This window comes from Prionailurus viverrinus, chromosome D2 (assembly GCF_022837055.1).
Source record: "Prionailurus viverrinus isolate Anna chromosome D2, UM_Priviv_1.0, whole genome shotgun sequence".
Lineage (NCBI taxonomy): Eukaryota > Metazoa > Chordata > Mammalia > Carnivora > Felidae > Prionailurus > Prionailurus viverrinus.
This window is the reverse complement of record NC_062571.1, coordinates 71,836,056-71,854,634: the sequence shown is the minus strand read 5'-3', so window position 1 is coordinate 71,854,634 and position 18,579 is coordinate 71,836,056. Positions and strand designations below refer to the sequence as shown.

The 18,579-nt window shown below is 53.6% G+C and overlaps 2 protein-coding genes across 14 annotated transcripts in view; one reads left to right on the top strand and one right to left on the bottom strand.

Moving 5' to 3' along the window:
- The window catches only part of AFAP1L2 (actin filament associated protein 1 like 2), a 99,581-nt gene extending 89,197 nt beyond the window's left edge, over positions 1-10,384 (top strand). For 4 of the 12 annotated variants that reach the window (XM_047824805.1, XM_047824801.1, XM_047824796.1 and 1 more), the window contains 8 exons: positions 189-334; positions 927-1,038; positions 1,668-1,904; positions 1,987-2,161; positions 2,420-2,575; positions 4,864-5,057; positions 5,172-5,294; positions 10,271-10,384. In XM_047824805.1, the coding sequence (XP_047680761.1) occupies positions 189-334; positions 927-1,038; positions 1,668-1,904; positions 1,987-2,161; positions 2,420-2,575; positions 4,864-5,057; positions 5,172-5,294; positions 10,271-10,363 (1,236 nt within the window). In that variant the 3' untranslated portion in view covers positions 10,364-10,384. Of the gene's footprint in view, positions 1-188; positions 335-926; positions 1,039-1,667; positions 1,905-1,986; positions 2,162-2,419; positions 2,576-4,863; positions 5,058-5,171; positions 7,373-10,270 lie in introns of those variants that run through there. The other 8 variants (XR_007145267.1, XM_047824797.1, XM_047824799.1 and 5 more) reach the window with 8 other exon arrangements.
- Positions 8,846-18,579, bottom strand: part of VWA2 (von Willebrand factor A domain containing 2) — a 46,288-nt gene continuing 36,554 nt past the window's right edge. For both annotated transcript variants that reach the window (XM_047824807.1, XM_047824808.1), the window contains 5 exons: positions 15,919-16,026; positions 14,018-14,590; positions 12,272-12,823; positions 11,428-11,553; positions 8,846-10,587 (listed from right to left, as the gene is read on the bottom strand). In XM_047824807.1, coding sequence (XP_047680763.1) covers positions 10,499-10,587; positions 11,428-11,553; positions 12,272-12,823; positions 14,018-14,590; positions 15,919-16,026 — 1,448 coding nt within the window. In that variant the 3' untranslated portion in view covers positions 8,846-10,498. The remainder of the gene's footprint in view (positions 10,588-11,427; positions 11,554-12,271; positions 12,824-14,017; positions 14,591-15,918; positions 16,027-18,579) is intronic.

The window sequence follows — 18,579 nt, the reverse complement described above, 5'->3', positions numbered from 1 at the left end:
GGTGGCATTATCCCCAGTGGCAGGAAATGTTATTTGGACTCACCGGGATGAGAAAAGCTAGTGGCAGTGAGGGAGCATGGCCCCAGGCTCTCTCCGGGGCCCTGCCCGGCCGGGCATCGGGGCCGGGAGGGCTGGGCACCGGACGACACACTCCAGCGCTGCTCACGTGCCTCTCGGCCTCCCCCCAGGCCAAGTCTTCCGAGGAAATGGGCCACTGGCTAGGCCTCCTGCTCTCTGAGTCAGGCTCCAAGACAGACCCGGAGGAATTCACCTACGACTACGTGGATGCCGACAGGGTGTCCTGTATCGTGAGTGCGGCCAAAACCTCTCTGCTGTGAGTATTAAGGGGCCTTCTGCTTCACGCTCTCCCATTCCCAGCCACGCTTCAAGACTGGGGCCCAGACTGGCCTCCGGTGGCCCGTTCCGCCGCGCAGGGCGGCAGCTGAGGACTCAGGGTCAGCCCCGTTCTGTCCAGTAGCAGGAAGCCCCGGGCCCCGGGAGCAGCTGAGAGCTAGGAGCTGAGCCAGGCCTTGGGCCGGGGGCAGCCACGTGCCCTCGGCCTGGATGGACGCTCTCCAGCTCCTCGGGGCAGAGTCGGAGCCTCTCCTGACCGTCCCCTTTCCTTGTTGTGGATTCAGCACTTCGTCCTGGCTCCCCTGCTGGGATAGGCTCGCTCCGCAATAAGCAGGGTTCGTTCTTCTGCTTTCCAGACAAGCAGACTGGGCTCAGGGAGAAGCGGTCCCGGGTCAGGATGCCGAGGTGGCTCTGGCGGGAGCCGGCCCAGCCGCTGCAACGGGATCCATTTTCCTGGGTACCGAGAGGGGGACGTAGCTGGCCTGGGCTGCTGTCGTAGGACCTTTGAGACGGGTGGCTTTGGGCCACCCTGCCCTGATCTTCCCCTTGCTGTATCTTGCCGGCTCTTCCAGACTGATGCAGAGGAAGTTCTCAGAGCCAAACACTTACATCGATGGCCTGCCCAGCCAGGACCGCCAGGAGATGCTGTATGACGACGTGGAAGTGTCGGAGCTGACGGCCATGGTAAGGACAGAGGCTGGGCTCTCCCCTCCTCCTCCCACCAAACCTCAGTGCCAGAGATCGGCAGGTTGTCCCTAAGACTGGCAGGTTCCCAGTCACCTGCAGTGTGCAGGAACCTAGTGCAATAAGGCCATCTTTTGTGCAGCGTACCTGGCTTGGGGACTGGTCCAGCGAACATAGCTGGTCAACCACGCCGGTCAGTATGAGGGGTGGGAGGTGTGGCGTCGGGATCAGGAGCAGCGACACCATTAACCACCGAGGCCCACACTGATGGTGAATAGTCATAGTGACAGCAGGTTCCAGTTCCTGGGCATTGAACTCTGTGCTGTGCTAAGGGCTTCTGCGGATTCTCTCACTGAATCCTAACCGCCTGGTCAGAGGCACCGCTAGTCCCTTTCTCTACAGAAAGGAGATTCAGGAGCAGTAAGTACTATGTCCTGGGTCTCCCACCTCCTGAACAGCAAATCCAGGGCTCAAACCCTGGCCTTATAAGTCCAGCTCAGTGGAAACTTCCCCAGGAGGCTGGTCTCTGTGAACTCAGCGCGGGGCAGGGACAGGAGGCGGGTCCGGTGCCCCCTCCGCAGCCCGGGGAGCAGAGGCCGTGGTGAAAGCCACCTGTCTCTCCTCTGCAGGTGGAAACACTCGAAGCCGCCCCTGTGACAGACGCTCTGAGCGAGCCCCCGCCGGACCGAGTATACCTGGACCTCACGCCTGTCAAGTCCTTTCTGCACAGCCCCAGCAGTGCACAGACCCGGGCCCACTCCCCAGTGCCATCCCACCTGGACCCCCCAGCCGAGGCTCTCCCTGCAGACCCGGGCCCTGCCCCAGATGAGCCCCTCGTAGAGCCCCCAGAGAACCCCAAGTTGCAGGTAAGGCTGTCCTCTAGCAGGTGGGCCGGCCTCGCCTTCGCGGCCCCTGGGCCGGCTGAGCCGTGTTCGCCTTCTCCCAAAGCAGACGCGGCAGGACAGTCCGGAGTCTGAAGAGCCTTCCGGGAGACTCACGACAGTCAAAATCCAGACCGAACAGCAGAAGATCTCCTTCCCATCGAGCTGCCCCGACACTACAGCCGTCCCCCCGGCGGGGGCCAGCCCGCCTGTGAAGGACAAGCTGAGGGTGACCACTGCAGGTGCCTGTGCTAGATTAGCGTGGAATGTTCTGGAAGTGGCTTGCAGAAGTTAGTCCAGTTCCTTCCCTTTCAGACGAGGAAGCAGAGGTTCAGAGAGGTGAAGGGACTTGCCCAAAGTCACACAGCAAAGAAAGCGTGGGCCCAATTTTCTTGTCTGTCCCTGCCAGGCCGGGTTGTGTCTGAGCCTGCACAGTGGGTTGGGCTGGCCCTTGTGTCCCAGCCTGGCTGACCTGGGGGTTCTCCTCTGTGGGTCTGTAGAGATCAAACTGGGCAAGAATAGGACAGAAGCCGAGGTGAAGCGGTACACAGAGGAGAAGGAGAGGCTCGAGAAGAAGAAGGAAGAAATCCGGGGGCACCTGGCTCAGCTCCGGAAAGAGAAACGGGAGCTGAGAGAGACCCTGTTAAAATGCACAGGTAAGGGGCCTCCCAGGTGGAGGGGTGTGGGCTTCCCGGGGGAAGAATCTGGATCTGTGCACCGGGCCTGCGGGCCCGTGAGCCTTCACCGCATCGGTGTTTGGTGCAGGTGGGTGCTCCCCTGCCAGGTCCTTCCCCCATCCTGTCTGAAATGTTGCTATGCTGTACAGAGACCCTCTGATCTGCCGTCAACAGGACCAGGAGGTAGTGGAAAAAAACCGGTGGGAGGAGGAAATCTCTAAAAACTACATATTTAGGCCGCCATGTTTTATTTTCACTGAAAGCACATTCTGTCTTGGGGTGCCCAGGTGGATCAGTCAGTTAAGTGACCGGCTCTATGTCATGATCTCACAGTTTTTGAGTTCGAGCCCCGCGTCGGGCTCTGTGCTGACAGCTCAGAACCTGGAGCCTGTTTCAGATTCTGTGTCTCCCTCTCTCTCTGCCCCTCCCCGCTTGTGCTCCGTCTCGCTCTCAGGAATAGCCTTTTAAAAAAAGTTCCCTCTTGTAATGGAGTGCCAAAGCCTCTGGCTGAGGTGTAGGCCAGCCAACGGGAGTCCCGGGTCACCTTTCCTGTGTTAACCACAGCTGCACCACGGCATCCATCATGTCCAGGCTTGATCTCTTTAGTTCTTTATTCCATTTTTTGAGAGAAAGAGCCGGCGAGCAGGGGAGGGAGACAGAGGATTGGGAAGCAGGCGCTGGGCTGAGCGGGCGGAACCCGACGTGGGGCGTGAACTCAGAAACCGTGAGATCGTTACCTGAGCCGGAGTCAGACGCTTAGCCACCCAGGCGCCCCAGACTTCGTTTCCTTACAGTGAACACACACTTAAGACACTTGCCAGGAAATCTCCTTGTAGATGATTTTCTAGATCCTCCTCCCACCAGTCAGCAGTCATTTCCTAGAAACTTGCCTTTTATAGGACCTTTCCGAAGCACTTACGTCATTTTCATAGAGTCTATCTTTGTGCTTATCTGCTATTTAAATTGCAGACTTGCACCAACCAACACAACTGGCCTGAGCAGGTCTGGGGACAAACCCAGAGACTCCCGGGGAAGCTTAGCATGTGATTGTGCCCCCATGACCCTCCTCCACCAAAGTCATCCACTGTCTTTGTTCTAGAATAGCGTTACTGAGCTACAATTCGCAGATCGTACAGTGGACCCATTTACAGTGTACAAGTCAGTGATTTTTAGTATCTGTACAGATCTGTACATTTTTACCACCCACACCCATTAGCAGTCACTCCCTATCTCCCCCCAACCCTCCCATCCCTAGGCAGCCCCTAATCTATCAATTTGCACTACTGGTTTCAAAGGTCCAGTGGTCTTGGCTGCCAGCGCACAGGGGTAAGGAGACAGCTGGCTTTCCTACGGAGCTGGGACGTGCGCTAACAAGCGTGACCAGAGGCACACCGGCCACAGTCCCTGTAAACCTGGAGAGCAAGCCGGGCTGGGGGTGCAGAACCGGGGATCCCCCACCCTTTCTCTTCTAGGGGGATTTTCTGGGTGGGAGAAAACTTTTACTGTATTCTCCTGGCAAGTAAGCCCTGAAGATCTTAGGCTAGTAAGTCACAGACCTGAAGAAAGTAATTCTCAAAGTAGCGATACTGACTGCTAACAAGGACTCCGGTTCCAAAAACATCTTTAACATTTTGTCAGCTTTTTCCCCGTGAATTTTTCCTTAAACAGTGGGCCCTGTGACTGCTTGTCCTCTGACAAGGGCTGACAGGTGGCCGCTTACCCTAGACTTGGAAACAGGGCCAAGTTATTCCAGTGGCTGCTGGCTCAGGACTCTCTATTGAACACACATGGCACCGTTGTTCCCCCTGGCGGTGAGCTCCTAGGCCAGCATTTCTTGGTGCTACCGCACCAATCTGAGAACTCTAGGGTGACAATAAAACAGGATTGAGAAAGTAGCAGGGCTGAGGACCACCACTCCGTTCGGCTTAGAGAAGCCCTGAGTGCCAGCAGGATTGAGGGGACTGCGTGCGGCAGGTGGGAACAGCACAGGCATCCTCCAAGAGTCAGTAATAAAGCTGCTCTCTCCCTCCCTGGGCAGTTGCTATAACAATAGGGGCCCTCAGTTTTGATACCTGCTAAGAACCTACCAGAAGGGACCTTGGCCTCTGACTTATGCCCTGTTATGAAGGCAGAGCTCTCTGCCCCCCAGAGCTTTCCCCAGCCTCTGCGGAATGCTCACGCAGGCCCCGACCCTGAGCGGTGGAGCCAGAACTGTGGGCCACATCCACCGGGGTTCTGTCCCCTGAAGCCGGATAAATTCTCTGCAGACAAGGGAGTCCTGGCCAGCCTGGAGCAGAAGCTGAAGGAAATCGACGAGGAGTGCAGGGTCGAGGAGAGCAGGCGTGTGGACCTCGAGCTCAACATCGTGGAGGTGAAGGACAACCTGAAGAAGGCAGAGGCCGGGCCCGTGACGCTGGGCACCACTGTGGACACCACCCACCTGGAGAACGTGAGCCCCCGGGTGAGCGGCAGGGTTCCTCTTGGCCGCCTGCACGACCTCCGGGGCCGGGGCTGGGGGAGGCGGGTCACGTGCCCCGCCCTTGGCTCAGGCCTCGCTCTCCTCTCGCCACCACAGCCCAAGGCTGCCACCCCCACCCCTGCCCCAGACTGCACCCCGGTCAACTCTGCCACCGCGCTCAAGAACAGGCCTCTTTCGGTCATGGTCACGGGCAAAGGCACCGTCCTCCAGAAAGCGAAGGTAAGCGGCGGTCACACCCAGCCTCCTGCGGGGCCACCGTGGACGGCAGAACTGTCACTAAGGCGGGGTCCCTCGTCTGCCTAGGGTAGCACGTCCCCGCTTTGGGCGCCAGCTCTGAGCCCTCGGCTCTCACGCAGGGGCTGAGGCTTCCTTGTGCCTTTGGCTCCGTCTTCGGCCCTGAGCAACCAGAAAGGCGTGGGCACTTGGTCCAAACGCTCTTACCGGTCACAGCCTGAGGACCCTTGATCCTGCAACTGTCCACCCGTTGGTTACCCAGTAGATTCCAGGGTGATAGCCTGAGTTCAGAGACAAGCTGTGACGGGCGAGTTTCCAAGTCAGAAAGTCAGTGATTCTTAAAGGCCTTCTGCCACTAAAACTGAAGGGACAGGTGGTAGGATTTGCCTAAAGCCCCCCAGCCAGCTGGTGGCCAAGGGCTTGGTAAGGTATAAGCAAGGACAGAGTGCCCTTGCTGGGTTTCTCCCTGAGGGCTAAAGTGTTAGCAGTCTCTTCCGCCTACCAAAGACCATGCCCCGAGCTGCCTTTGTTGGTGGCAAACTCAGTTCCTTATTTCTGTCCTGATTACCTACCAGAGAGATTCGGGGGCACATGCACCGATGACTAACTCCTAAATCCACATGAGCATGTGAGGCTCTGCTCCCTCACTCCCAGCATGCTCCGCTGTGCCACAGTCTCTGAATCTCTTAACGTGTGCCCCAAACTGTGAACAGACAATTACCGTCTCCAATGCCTCTAAGCTTCAAAAAAAATACTTCTTACCCTCCGTAGCAACCTCCATATACACAGAACAATGTTAGCTAACTCTCTTCTTTGGCGGGGGGGGCGGGTGGTGGTGCTGGTATTTGCCACCCTAGGAATGGGAGAAGAAAGGAACAAGTTAGGAAACAAGTTTCATCTAAAGACTTTTCCTGCCATCGTGGACCTTGGTGACAATCCTGCTTCATTAAAGTCTTTGTTCAGAAGAAAAAAGGACTATGGTACTACAGGTGGAGAGCACTGGCTAAGAGGAGGCTCTGTCCGTCTTCAGAGCCAAAGGAAATAATATATAACAACAAAAAGAGAGCTTCTCTGGAGACCTAAGTCTACTGGGTGGAAACAATCCATTGTTGTATTCAGGTGTATTCTGTGTCTCTTCTTTGAAGTTTTCATCAACTGCTGTATCAAGCTTTGTAAGTAGCGAAAAGCTTCTGATGGTGAGACTTTGGTGGGAAAGAAATCAAGGTAGCAGGACCCTGACCCACTGGTCGTGTGGCTTTGGTGACCGAGAAGACCTGCACTCTGGACTGTCACCTCCAAGGCTCTTCAACATTAGCAAGTCCTACTCAGTCTTCCATGGTTTTAAAACAGCCTCGATATCACCTGTGTAAAGCCATCCATGACATGCTTTTTGAAAAGACAGGAACAGGGGAGAATACTTGGGACCAAGCGGAGGTGAGGTCCCCACTAAGTTCAGGACTTTTTTTTTTTTCCAGCCTCAAGCAGGCCTGAATCAATTGCTTTTAAATAAAATTTTAAGTGATGCTGTATTATATAGGGGGAAAAATGTTTAAAATCCTGTAATTTAGAACAGCGAAAAGTGTCTTTTTGAGATTTGAAAGTATCTTTTTGAGATCGGACTTTTTACATTACCATAGGAGAAAAGATGACCCAGCGTTTACAGATTCCGTCCTGTGGCCAGGCCATTTTTAAGGGAAAAGTTATTTAAGTTCTGCGTAATGTCCAGGCCCCTTCCGTGAAGAAGGTGGCGAATTTTGTTTCGGGGTGATTCTCTCTCCTCTTAAAATTGGCAGTGCTGTTCTTCTGTGTCTTCTCTTCTGATGTGTCTGTTGTTAACACCGATTGAAACATTTCATCTGTCGTTTCTGCCTCGTTTTGGGGGCGGGGTGGGGGGCGGTTATCAATCAGAGTTCTCTAACACTGGTTCCTGAGAACTAAAATTCTTTTGATTTCTACGGTCTTTCTAATCCCAGGGCATTTATTTTCTTTGTGCTATATACGCTTGGTGCCCTTTACCAAGTGATGAGTTCGATTTTTTTTTTTTTAATAAAATGTTAATTGTATTTTGGGTTTTTCCTTGTTATTTCACGGAATTATTTGGGGCAGTGCCTGGTGACTTCTGCCTCAAGGGGGCAACGTCTTGGTTATTTACCTACTAGACTTGAAAATACGTCCAGTAAAAACTGGTGGCAGTGTGATCCCAGCGTCAGTAAGGCTGAAAAGGATTTTCACAGTGTAACTGTACAGAACGCAAAGGAAACCTGTGTGATCGGTTTCTGCAGATACGTGACTGAAAATCAATACCGGAAGTTAAACACACTCCTAAATCATTCTTGGGGCAAAGAAACGGGCCGATACTTGGAAGGTTGCCTAAGGAGCGAAAAGTTCCATGCGTGAATGCGCTTATTTCAAAAAGGACAAAATCTGGCTCGTTGAAATCACTAATAAAAAGACAACGTAAAAGGCCCTTAAGTTTCAGGAGTATGTCTTTTCCGTTTTATAAAGTTTTAGCGTAGTTCTGATACCAAAAATCCAACACAAATCACCAAAGAAAAACCAAATCTCATTTTTGGGGACAAAAATGAAAAAAACCCCGAATATTGGCAAGTGAAATTCAACAGTGTTTAAAGAATCATGCAGCGTGACCTGGTCATGTTTATCCACGGAAGCAACAGTGATTCAACGATTAAAACTATACTAATGGGCCATTTATGATATGAACAGATTAAATGTGAAAAAGAACATCATCTCAAAGGAAACAGAAGAGTATACCACAAATCTCAATACTCCTAATAAACACTCTTCGTAATCCAGGAATAGAAAGAAGTATTCCTAACCTGATAAAGTAATCCACAAAAATAACATATCATGATGGGAGATCGCTTCGGGTCCAGAAACAGATACCACTACTTTTTAAAACATTATTCTGGAGGTCCCTAGACAATGCAAAATGACATGAGAAAGTACTAGCACAAATATCAAAAGGAAGAAATAAGACTGATTATTTACAAATACCTTTCTAGAAAAGCAAATTAACAACAGGGGTAGAGCATCTAGCAAGGTGGCTGCAATCAGGATCATTCAGAAAATAAAATTTATGACCTATTTGCACTGTCTTAATTTTTCCAAGGAGAAGATTTTTCTTTTTTAATATTCTATTTTTAAGAGACAGAGGGTGAGCAGGGGGAGGGGCAGAGAGAGAGGGAGACACAGAATCTGAGGCAGTGAGCCAGGCTCTGAGCTGTCAGCACAGAGCCCAATGCAGGGTTCGAACCCAGGAACTGCAAGGTCATGACCTGAGCTAAAGTCGGACATTTAACCAACTGAGCCACTAGTTTCAAGTTTTTATTTAAATTCTAGTTAGTTAGGGATGCCTGAGTGGCTCAGGAGGTTAAGTGTCTGACTTCAGCTCACATCATGATCTCACAGCTTGTGAGTTCAAGCCCCACGTCGGGCTCTGTGCTGACAGCTCAGAGCCTGGAGCCTGCTTCAGATTCTGTGTCTCCCTCTCTTCCCCTCCCCTGCTCACTGTGTGTGTGTGTGTGTGTGTGTGTGTGTGTGTCTGTCTCTCAAAATGAATAAACATTAAATTAAAAAAAAATCTAGTTAAAAAAGGCCAGTTTCTTTTAAAAGAAAGAAAAAGTCTTGGCTGGTTAGGCAATAAGATAGGAATTCTCTCTGCCACTATTGGGATGCTGAGAGGGTTGAACTATTCAGTGGTACCTTCCCTAGAAAAGGAAAAAAAAAAAAGGCTCAAGGTCTGGGATCTAAAAATAGCAGTGTTTTAATGTGTAAGTCTGTGGGTTTTTTTTTTTTAAGTCAAAGCAATTCAAATGGGATGCCCAAATATCAGCCCTGACCCAAAGAACCTACACTGTAAAATGATTAAACTTGCTGTTAAAGACTGTGGGTTCATGTAAGTTCTCAGACATCACCCATCAGCACCTGCTAGGTGGACATCCCTGCTCTGATGTCACCTGCCCAGGCTAAAGTAGTAACAGGAGTGAAAATATCCTTGAACACAATGACTGTCATGAAGGTGCTTGGTACGCTGGACCTTTCATTTGAAATGTCTAAGGATACCCTCAGGTGGCCTCTTCAAGTACTTTAGGTCAAAGCAGCCTTGAATATTTGCATGTAAAACATTTACATTATTTACATTAAAAAGAAAAGACGAAGTATCTGGATATCTGGATGTAGGTCACAGCTCCACAAAGGTTTCTACTGAAAACCCAAAGCGAAAGGACCACAACCAAGGGGAAGGACTGATTCCTAAACACTGCAGGGGTAAGTACCTGGTTTGCCAGAAAACACTCCAACTAAAAAGCCTTTTTGCCACACGGGTCCTGTTAAGTAACCAACATCATATCTTGAGACATTCCTTTAGCGAGAAGCAAAGCCACTTAGATAACATAAGATCGATGCTTAAAAAACGCCAACACCCTCTAGGTTTCTTTATGCTGTATTTGTTTAAGAATTCCAATCCTCTTTGTCCTAAGGAAAAAAAAGCAAGCAATAAACACCCCCCAAGTAGCCCCCCTACGTAATCTCTCGAGGAAGCCCCCCCAAAGGGAATGTAGCCCAGGACCTGGGACATCTTCACCTGGCCCCTCCCCCATAGTCAAACAAGTTGGTTAGTGGTCACATTCCAGTCCCGAGCCTTTTTTAGGTCTTTGCCACGCACAGATCCAGAAACCAGAAGTCACAAATGCCACACAAGCCCCTTGTCGAACCGAAAGCAAACGCACTAGGAAATCTTTGGGAAAAGAGGTGTGAAAAGGTCCACACTTTTTCCATCTCGAAATGCCGTGGCTTCAGTGGTCCAAACACCACTCTAGTCCGCGCCTCCTATTACTGTTCCCAATGACATCCTATTTAGCATCTGGTGAGGGCCAACGTGAGGGCCAAGGTTGCTTCAAACAGGCCATCAGGAGTCTCCACGCTCCTTTGTTTCTCCTCAGGGGAAAGGCGGCCGACGACACGAGCTCACCGGGGCACAGCCAGGCACAGCAAGCAAATACTTACATGTGAAGACTTTTCAACATCAGCATTAGTGGTGGAGTCAGGTGTCGCTGTGTCCCCAAGCAGCACGGTCTGCAGCCGGGACAGCTCTTTGTGGCGGAGGCACGTGGGCGGGAGGGTTCTGCGCGGAGCCGGAGGCAGGATGCTCCACGGATGCCACGGCAGTTTCAGCGCCCAGGGTGCTCAGACCTGGGCAGTTGCTGGGAGGGGTCTCGGCGGGAGCCACGGGCCTTGGGGGCATCTCCTCTCAAGGACCCTGGGAGAGAAATGAACCTTGAGAACAGGAGGAGTGTCTGAGTCATCTTTTCAGCCAAATGGCAGCCTGTGGGGCCCTGCGAGGCTCTCCCTTCCTCCAGAGCCCGAGCCCGAGCCCAAGCCCATGTGCCAGATCAGAGGCCCTGTCGGCGCCCTTCAGGTCCACTCCCCGGCCTCAGACAGCCTTGCTCGGCCGGTGGCCGAAAACCCAAAGCTCCCAGGGGCATCTTCTGGTCGCTATCTCCCCTAACTTGAAATTCAAGAGCAGGAGCCACAGTGGGCCTGTAAGGCTGCCCAACATTACTCTCCGTCTGGTTGAGGCCCCTTCTCTCCTGGACAGTTACCGAGCTCTCCTCAAACCGCCAGTGCCCCCTCCTGTCCTCACTCTCTGCTGACGGCTGTTCCTCCCATTTCGCTGAGAATGGGAGCCTCCACCCCCCACCCTGTCCCCACCAACCCGCATCTGTGCCTGCGTCCTCTGTCTCCCAGACACCCCGCCTCCACTGCGCTCCTGGCCCAGGCCCCTCTGGGAGACCTCCCTCCCAGGATATGCTCAGCACCCACACGCTGCATGTTGCACCTGCTCCCTGTCCGTCTCCCCCGCTGGCATGGGCGCTCCGGCAGGACAGGACTGCTTGTTTATTGCCATATTCCCCGCACCTAGAACCGCGCCCAGGGTGCAGGCGGCCCCGCTCAATGTCTCGCGCGGGAACGACAAACGACTGCAGGAGTCCTTCTGTTGAGCGAACACCCTAGAACCTGCCTTCGGCAGAGTCCCTGGGGCTCAGCAGGTCTGAGGGCCACCCCCAGCTCCCACGTGCAGAGCGAGAGCCCCACTTACGTTTCCCACAGTGGGGGCCCTGCCAGCCGTCCTGGCACTCGCAGCGGTAGCTCCCGTTCTGCAGGATGCAGGTGCCCTCGTGCATGCACGGGCTGGGTTTGCAGAGGTTGACGGGCCGCTTGGCTTCTAGAAGGGAGAACGTGCCCAGCAGGCCCAGCCCAGGTCAGCCCCAAGGCCCTCGACTCCAAGGAAGCCCAGAACAGAGATGAGGCCTCTGCTGGAGTAGAGCAGCAGCTTGGAGGTTGGCACGTGGTTGGTGCCCCACACTGCTTGGCTAGGTCACAGACCCGGCATCAACACAGCCTTCCTTCCCTGCTGCATATGGAGACTGACACTCTCTCTCTCTCTCTCTCTCTCTTTCAAACATGCTGTGCACATAGCAGTGTTTATCATTATTATCACGGACACACTTTTAAAACAGCAGGAAGGAGGTCACTGGCAAAAGGAGGCCCTGGGGTCAGGCTGGCCTGGCCGTGTTTGTTCCCAGCTCTGTCATTCACTACCTAGGTCGGTGTCAACTCGGGCCCTCAGATTCCTGGGGGCGTCTGCGGGTATCCTAGGGATGCCTTCTGTTCAAACGAGGTACAAAACCTCTCAAGTCGGGAGAGAGGGATTTTTTTTTTGTTACTCAAATTCTCTGCACCTTAAATGTCAGATTGGGTCAGCTGTGCCTGGGGCAGGGTTTCACGCGAGCGGGGATTTAGCAGAGAAGCCAGTGCACGGAACGCGCAGGGGCAGCTGGGGGGTGCTGCCATCCTGGCTATGACGCGCCCAAGGGTGCAGGCTGAGTGCCCCCAGCCCCACCCCGGAAGCAACAATGAAGGGTGTGGACTCCCCCGCTCACCTCCACATATCCACTGGATGAGCGCGTCCTGGTGGTGCCTCAGGTCTGCGTAGGTTGCCACGTGGAGCAGGGAGTCCCGGGGACCCGCGAGCCTCCGCAGCGCCTCCCTCAGCACGGGCCCCACGCCCACCACCAGGACAGAGACGCCATTGTTCCTCAGCTTCCGGACGGGGACAGCAGCGTCCTCCGCCCCCAGCCCGCCTGTGAGCACCACCACAGCCTTAGGGACACCAGGCCGGGCGCCCCTCTGGACCGTCATCACCCTGTCATGGATGTGCAGCAAGGCTGTGCCCGCCGAGCCCACCCCGCCCAGGTAGGGGGCCTGGCTCACGGCCCGCAGCACCGCGGCGCGGGTGGCGTGGGTGTCCAGCCCGAAGGCCACGCGGACCTGGCCGCCGTAAACCACCAGGCCGACCTGCGTCACGTCGGGGTTCACGTCAAACCGGAGCGCGCAACTCCTCACGAAACTCTGCATCCGGGCGAAGTTCTCGGGCCCCACGGAGGCCGAGGCATCCAACGCGAAGACCAGGTCCAGGGACCGTGCCTGGCAGCCTGCGGGGACAAGCAGAGTGAGCCCCCGGCCAGACCCTGCCCAGCGGAGCCCCCTCCTCGGCACCAGGCCAGAAAGGGGGGCCGCCCTGGGTTGGGCCAGCCAGTCGGCCCGCTGCAGCCGCCACCCTCCGCTCACTCCTCGAACGTGAGGACACACGAATGCCAGGCTAGACCGCATTCCCAGACTCCCCGGCAGAGAGAGCTGAGGCAGATGGCCACACCTCTCTCACGGGATGTGGTCGGAAACGACCGTGCGGTCTCCAAACCCTGTCCTCGAGAGGAAGCTGCTTCCCTCCTACTTCCCTTCTCCCCACCTCCTGCTGGCTGAGACACAAGGACCTCAGGCCCAGAGGTGGCACAAGAGAGCCAAGCCACCCTGCTGGCTGAGGCCACACTCACCTCCTAACTGTGAGAGGAAGAAATGTCTAAATCGGCTGTAAGCCACTGGGCTCCGGGGACCCTCTGGGACAGCAACTCGCCCGCACCCTCATCCATTCCCTTCCTGGGCACCCTCCGTGTGCCATGAACTGGACTCGAGGCGCTGACTGTACCAAGTGGACAAGATGGGCCCACGCCCCACCTCAAGGGGCTGTCTGTGGGGTGACAGACAGGAGACCCACACAGAATTACAAATTACGTGAGCAGGCTTGGGGGCCCAAGCCAGGGTACTGTGAGAGGGACCAGCAGGAGCACAAAAGCAGATCGGGAGACGTCAGGGCCTCTCTGTGAGGAGTAAGTGTGAGCTGAGGGGTGGGTGGGGTCCTGAGGCAGGGGGAGGCCCCGAGTGCCTGGACCCCCCCACCCCCACCCCACACCGTGCTGGGGCTGCAGACAGATCTCAGGAACCAGCCACAGGGAGCTCTCAGAAGCCAGCGGAAGGAGTCTGGGTTTTCTGCCAAGTGCAGAGGGGAGCCAGTGGATCGAATTTATCGGTTTTTAAACACCACACCAGCACAAGGAATATCTGAGAAACTGGCGGCCCGGGGAAGCCTAGGAAGGCATGATGGGCAACTATAACGCAGGGTCCTGGACAGAATCCTTGGAACAAAAAAAGGCCACTAGGTAGAGACTAAGATCTGAACAAAGTATAGACCTTAGTAAATAATAATATATTTGTGGATTCATTAACTATGACAAATGCACCCTGTTTTAACGCCTCGTAAGAGGAAGCACCGTGGAGTCCTGGGACCTCACCTGGCGGCGGCCGGCTGCACAGCTTCCCCTGCAGCTCACGGGTTTGGCGGAACAGGTCATGTGGGCCGGCGTAGACCAGGACGCGCTCTGGGCTGCCTGTGATCTCCTCCAGCTCTGCCCGCACAGCCTCGGTGCCCACTCCCAGCAGGAGCAGCTCTCGGGCCCTCGCACGACGCGCCGGGCCGGCCACGTCATCCTGGGAGGGTGACTCGGTGAGCAGGACCACCACTCTGCGGGGACGGTCCTGGCCCGTCCTGGCGGCGCTCCCGAAGCCGCGCTCAGCCGCCTGCCGCAAGGCGCCGCCCGTTAGGGTGGCGCCCCCGCCGAAGGGGATGCCATCCAGGCTCCTGAGCAGGTCCGGCACGTCCTGGTACTCGCCCACGGGCACGGCCACCATCAGCTCCCCGCTGTAGCGGGCCACACCCACGCGGGCCCGGGAGTCCTCGCCCAGTGAGTCCTGCACAAACCGCTTCACGAAGGCCTTGGCCCGCAGGAAGCCCTCCAGGGTGGTGCCCGCTGAGCTGGCCAGCAGGAAGAGGACGTCGATTCTGCATTCCGGGCTCAGCTTCGGGGCTGCCGGGATCACAGCAGCCGTCAGTCACGCTATGGCCACCTGGAGCATGGAGGTCGCTGTCCCACCCGAGATGCCCAGCCACTACACCAGGCAGGAGACACCTCCCTCCCAGGAGGGAGACGGAGCAGAGAAGCAGGCGACAGGGGCTGGGGTGCATGGCACAGAGTTACACCGGCCCGGACACGGCTCTCCCTCCTGGCTCTCACTACGGGTCTCTGTCTGGCCACTTTTTAAAACTTAAACTGTAACTTAGAACTTTCTTCCATTATGGTTAGTGCTTCTTGTGTCCCTGTGAGAAATCTTTGTCTACCTCAAATCAGGAAGATATGCCACGTTTTCTTCCAGAAACTTCACTGCTTTGTCTTTTACATTTAGATCTACGATCCATCCGGAACTGATTTCTGTGTCTCTTAGAAGGTAGGGGTCAAGATTGTGTTCTTCCATAGAGATCTCCAGTTGACCCAACACTACGTTTTTTAAGTTATTATTTTTTACAATAAATAAAAATATATATATAATACATATATTATATAACATTATATAATATATATAATAACATATAATATATATCATATAACATTCTATAATATATATTATATAACATTCTATAATGTATAATATATATTATATAACATATAATATATAACGTTACATAATATATAATTATATATATTTATATAATATATAATTAACAATTAATATTTTAATAATAAATTATATATAATAAATATATATTATCAATAATTATAATATATAATATATAATATATACATATTTTTATATATAATAAATATATTTTTTTTATATATAAATATATATATATTTTTAAAGTTTTTGTTTAATAAGCTCCTACTGTGTGTCAAGCCTTGTTACAAGGCACTTTCCATCTACCTCATTTAAAATGCCCAGCAACCCTGCAGGGTAAAGCCTACTATAATTTTCATCTCATACCAGGGGTTAGGCCCTTTGCTCCTGTTCCTATGAGAAGGGAGAAGAGACTGCCCACAACCAGGACTGAGAGTCGGACTGGCGTCAGCCTGCACCTGAACTCAGCAATGCTCAAAGAGCAAGCAGTGGCCATTCTAAAGATAATACGCCAGGGGCCGCTGTCCTACCCAGGGTATCACCACCTGAGTTATTTATTCGTGGAGCACTCAGAGGCTGTATCACACGAAACAACAGATCGGCGGTGTGCCTGCAAAGTAGGTGGCTCTAAAACTCAAGGGCCAGTTTCTACCTAGTAGCTAGCGGGGTGGGAGGTTGGTAGGGGGAGCCCAGGTTCCACGGCTCCCCAACGGTCAGTCTCAGAAGTCCCGTGCATACGTACCGCAGTTAGCCTCCCCTCCGAAGGCTGGTGGGCAGAGGCAGTGGTACCTGTCCAGTCCTTCTGGAACACAAGTGCCTCCATTCTGGCAGGGCTGCGAGTCACAGGCGCCTATCGGAGAGAGGCCCATTAAGAGCCTAGCACGTCAGCTCAGAGGCTTGAAGGGGTTTGGCCAGAGGTGTGAATCTGGCAGACCACCCTGCACCCCACCAGGGCCCAGCTCCCTTCTTCCCTTGGGACCACTAGGAAACTAGCCACGAAGTCTGTGGCAAAGAGGGGACAGAAAGCGAGTGAGGCACGTAAAGCAGGGGCCGGGTGGCCGATGTCAAGGGCACTCAGTGATGGGCTCCCTGAGGCCCTGTGTGAATTACAGGCTCAACAGACCCTGGACTGTTAGGGACTGAATTGTCTTCCTCCAAATTCATATGCGCAAGTCCCAGCCCTCAGGTCCTTAGGATGTGACTGTATTTGGAAAGGGCCTTTAAAGAGGAAATTAAGGCCAAATGAGGTCATAGGGTGGGCCCTAATCCAGTCTGGCGCATACGAGGAGGAAGAGACACCAGCCTCGCGCAGAGGGAGGCCACGTGAGGACAATGAGGAGACAGCCATCTGCAAACGGAGCAGAGAGACCCCAGAAGAAACAGAACCTGCCGCCCCCTTCATCTTGGACTCCCAGTCTCCAGAACCACGAGCAAGTGCATTTCTGTTGCTTCAGGCATCCGGTCTGTGATATTTGTTCATGGCAGCCTTAGCCGACTGCACAACATGGCTTCACAGCCCCCGCCTGCCGAGGAGACCTGGAGGAGCTCCCGGGGGCTGCAGTGATTAACTGGTGTTGGATCGGAGCTCGGCGAGGATGGAAATCTCAGTAGCATCGTGGCAGCCACGCGGGTGTCCGTAAGACGCAGGCGGCACCGTGGCATGCCATTTCCTGAAGTTCTATGGGGCTGTTCTTAACGGCCTCTCCGGGCTGCCACTGCAAGATGGTGAGCCTTTGGTGCCTGGGGCCCATGAATGTGGCCTCCTCCACCTGCATGGGCACCTTAATTAGCCCCTCCACAGAGTTATTGTGACGATCACACAAACTAATCCACGCAAAGTCTTGGCACAAAGCCTGGCGTGAAGCCAACGCTCCATAACATGTTAACACAGCATTGGCTTTGGGAGGTCAGGTCCAAATTAGGGGCAGTGTCTCCTCCAAAGGGGCTACTTTATACAGGAAACCACAGCCCGTGACAGAATGGGGCCCGCTCTGAAGTGTCCTACCTATGATACCCTATGGTCAATATCTGAGCTCCTTTCAATTCCCTTATCAATTACTGTAAAATGCAGATGATACCACACGACCTCCCTCCCAGAGTTAGAACAGACAAGATCTTTATGAATTCACGTATCATGATATGCAAAGGACTTACTAAGCAGCTGAGTGTGGTTACCACGGGAATTGGTGATTTCTGTCCTTTCTACATAAAAATGTAGGAAATGTGGTGGTCACATCACTATAATTAAAGCGTATGCTTATTGGAGGTAGAATTTTTGAGGCCAACTCCGGGCACCCAGGCCTGCTATTCTGTCAGCCTGTGTATCATGGGAACAACTGGGGGCGCATGAACATGGGGCCTTTAATGGAGCAGCTGCTATGTGCCAGGTACTGTGTTAAGCACCACACGTGCATGATCTCGCTTCACGGACACTGCCCGATGAGGTAGGTTTTGTCAAGGTCCCCTCATTTCAGATGGGGAAACTGAAGTTCAATGACTAGAGGTCACGTGCAGTTCAGATAGCTGGAAAGGGGTAGAGCTGGGACTCAAACCCGGGTCACTCTCTTTCCAAAGCTTTAGGCTCAAACTTCAATTTCCTTTTTTGTTTTTGGAGGGGGGTGCAGAAAGACAGCGAGCACGTGCGTGTGCGCGAGCACGCGTGAGCGGGGGACAGGCAAAGAGAGAGGGGGACAGAGAATCCCAAGCAGGACTCGACGCGAGACTTGATCTCAAGAACCGTGAGATCATGACCTGAGCCGAAATCAAGACTGAGCTTAACCGACTGAGCCACCCAGGCACCCCTCAAACCTTAATGTCTGAGGAAGAAACCACCCTACTTTCAGCCTCTTCTGTGTTTCACAAGTATGCAACTTGGGAACTTTAAAACAGGATGTCAAGGGGATCGCCAAACTCAGGGCAGAAAGTGCAGCTGGCTCTGCCTCCAGGAGACGGGCTCCTTGCCTCAGTCGGGAGTAGCAAACCCATAAATGACTGCTGCCAACACATGAGTGCAATTTCTATGCTCCCGGGTCAGTGGGGTGCGCTAGACCCCCGGGGAAGGAGCAGGAAGGCCCACTGGGGAGCCAGGCTGAACAATGCCTAATGGTATTAGTGAGTCCGCCTGTTTGCTTTGGGGCCTTGTGGCTGACGAAGCACTTCCGTGGGCATTTATCTACCGAATCTTCACTAGAAACCCGTTTATGATACCCCCTATCATACAGAGCAGGGAGACGGGGATTCCAGACGTGGGACAATCTGTTTTGTAGAGGAGGAAACTGAGGCTTAAGTGTCCGGCCTGGAGTTTGGTGCTGGACGTGAGCTTCCCTCTCTGCAAAGCCGGTGCTCAAGGCACGCCCTTCTCTGCCTCTTGTCCTGCAAGGGGCACGGGTTAAGGAAGGTAACT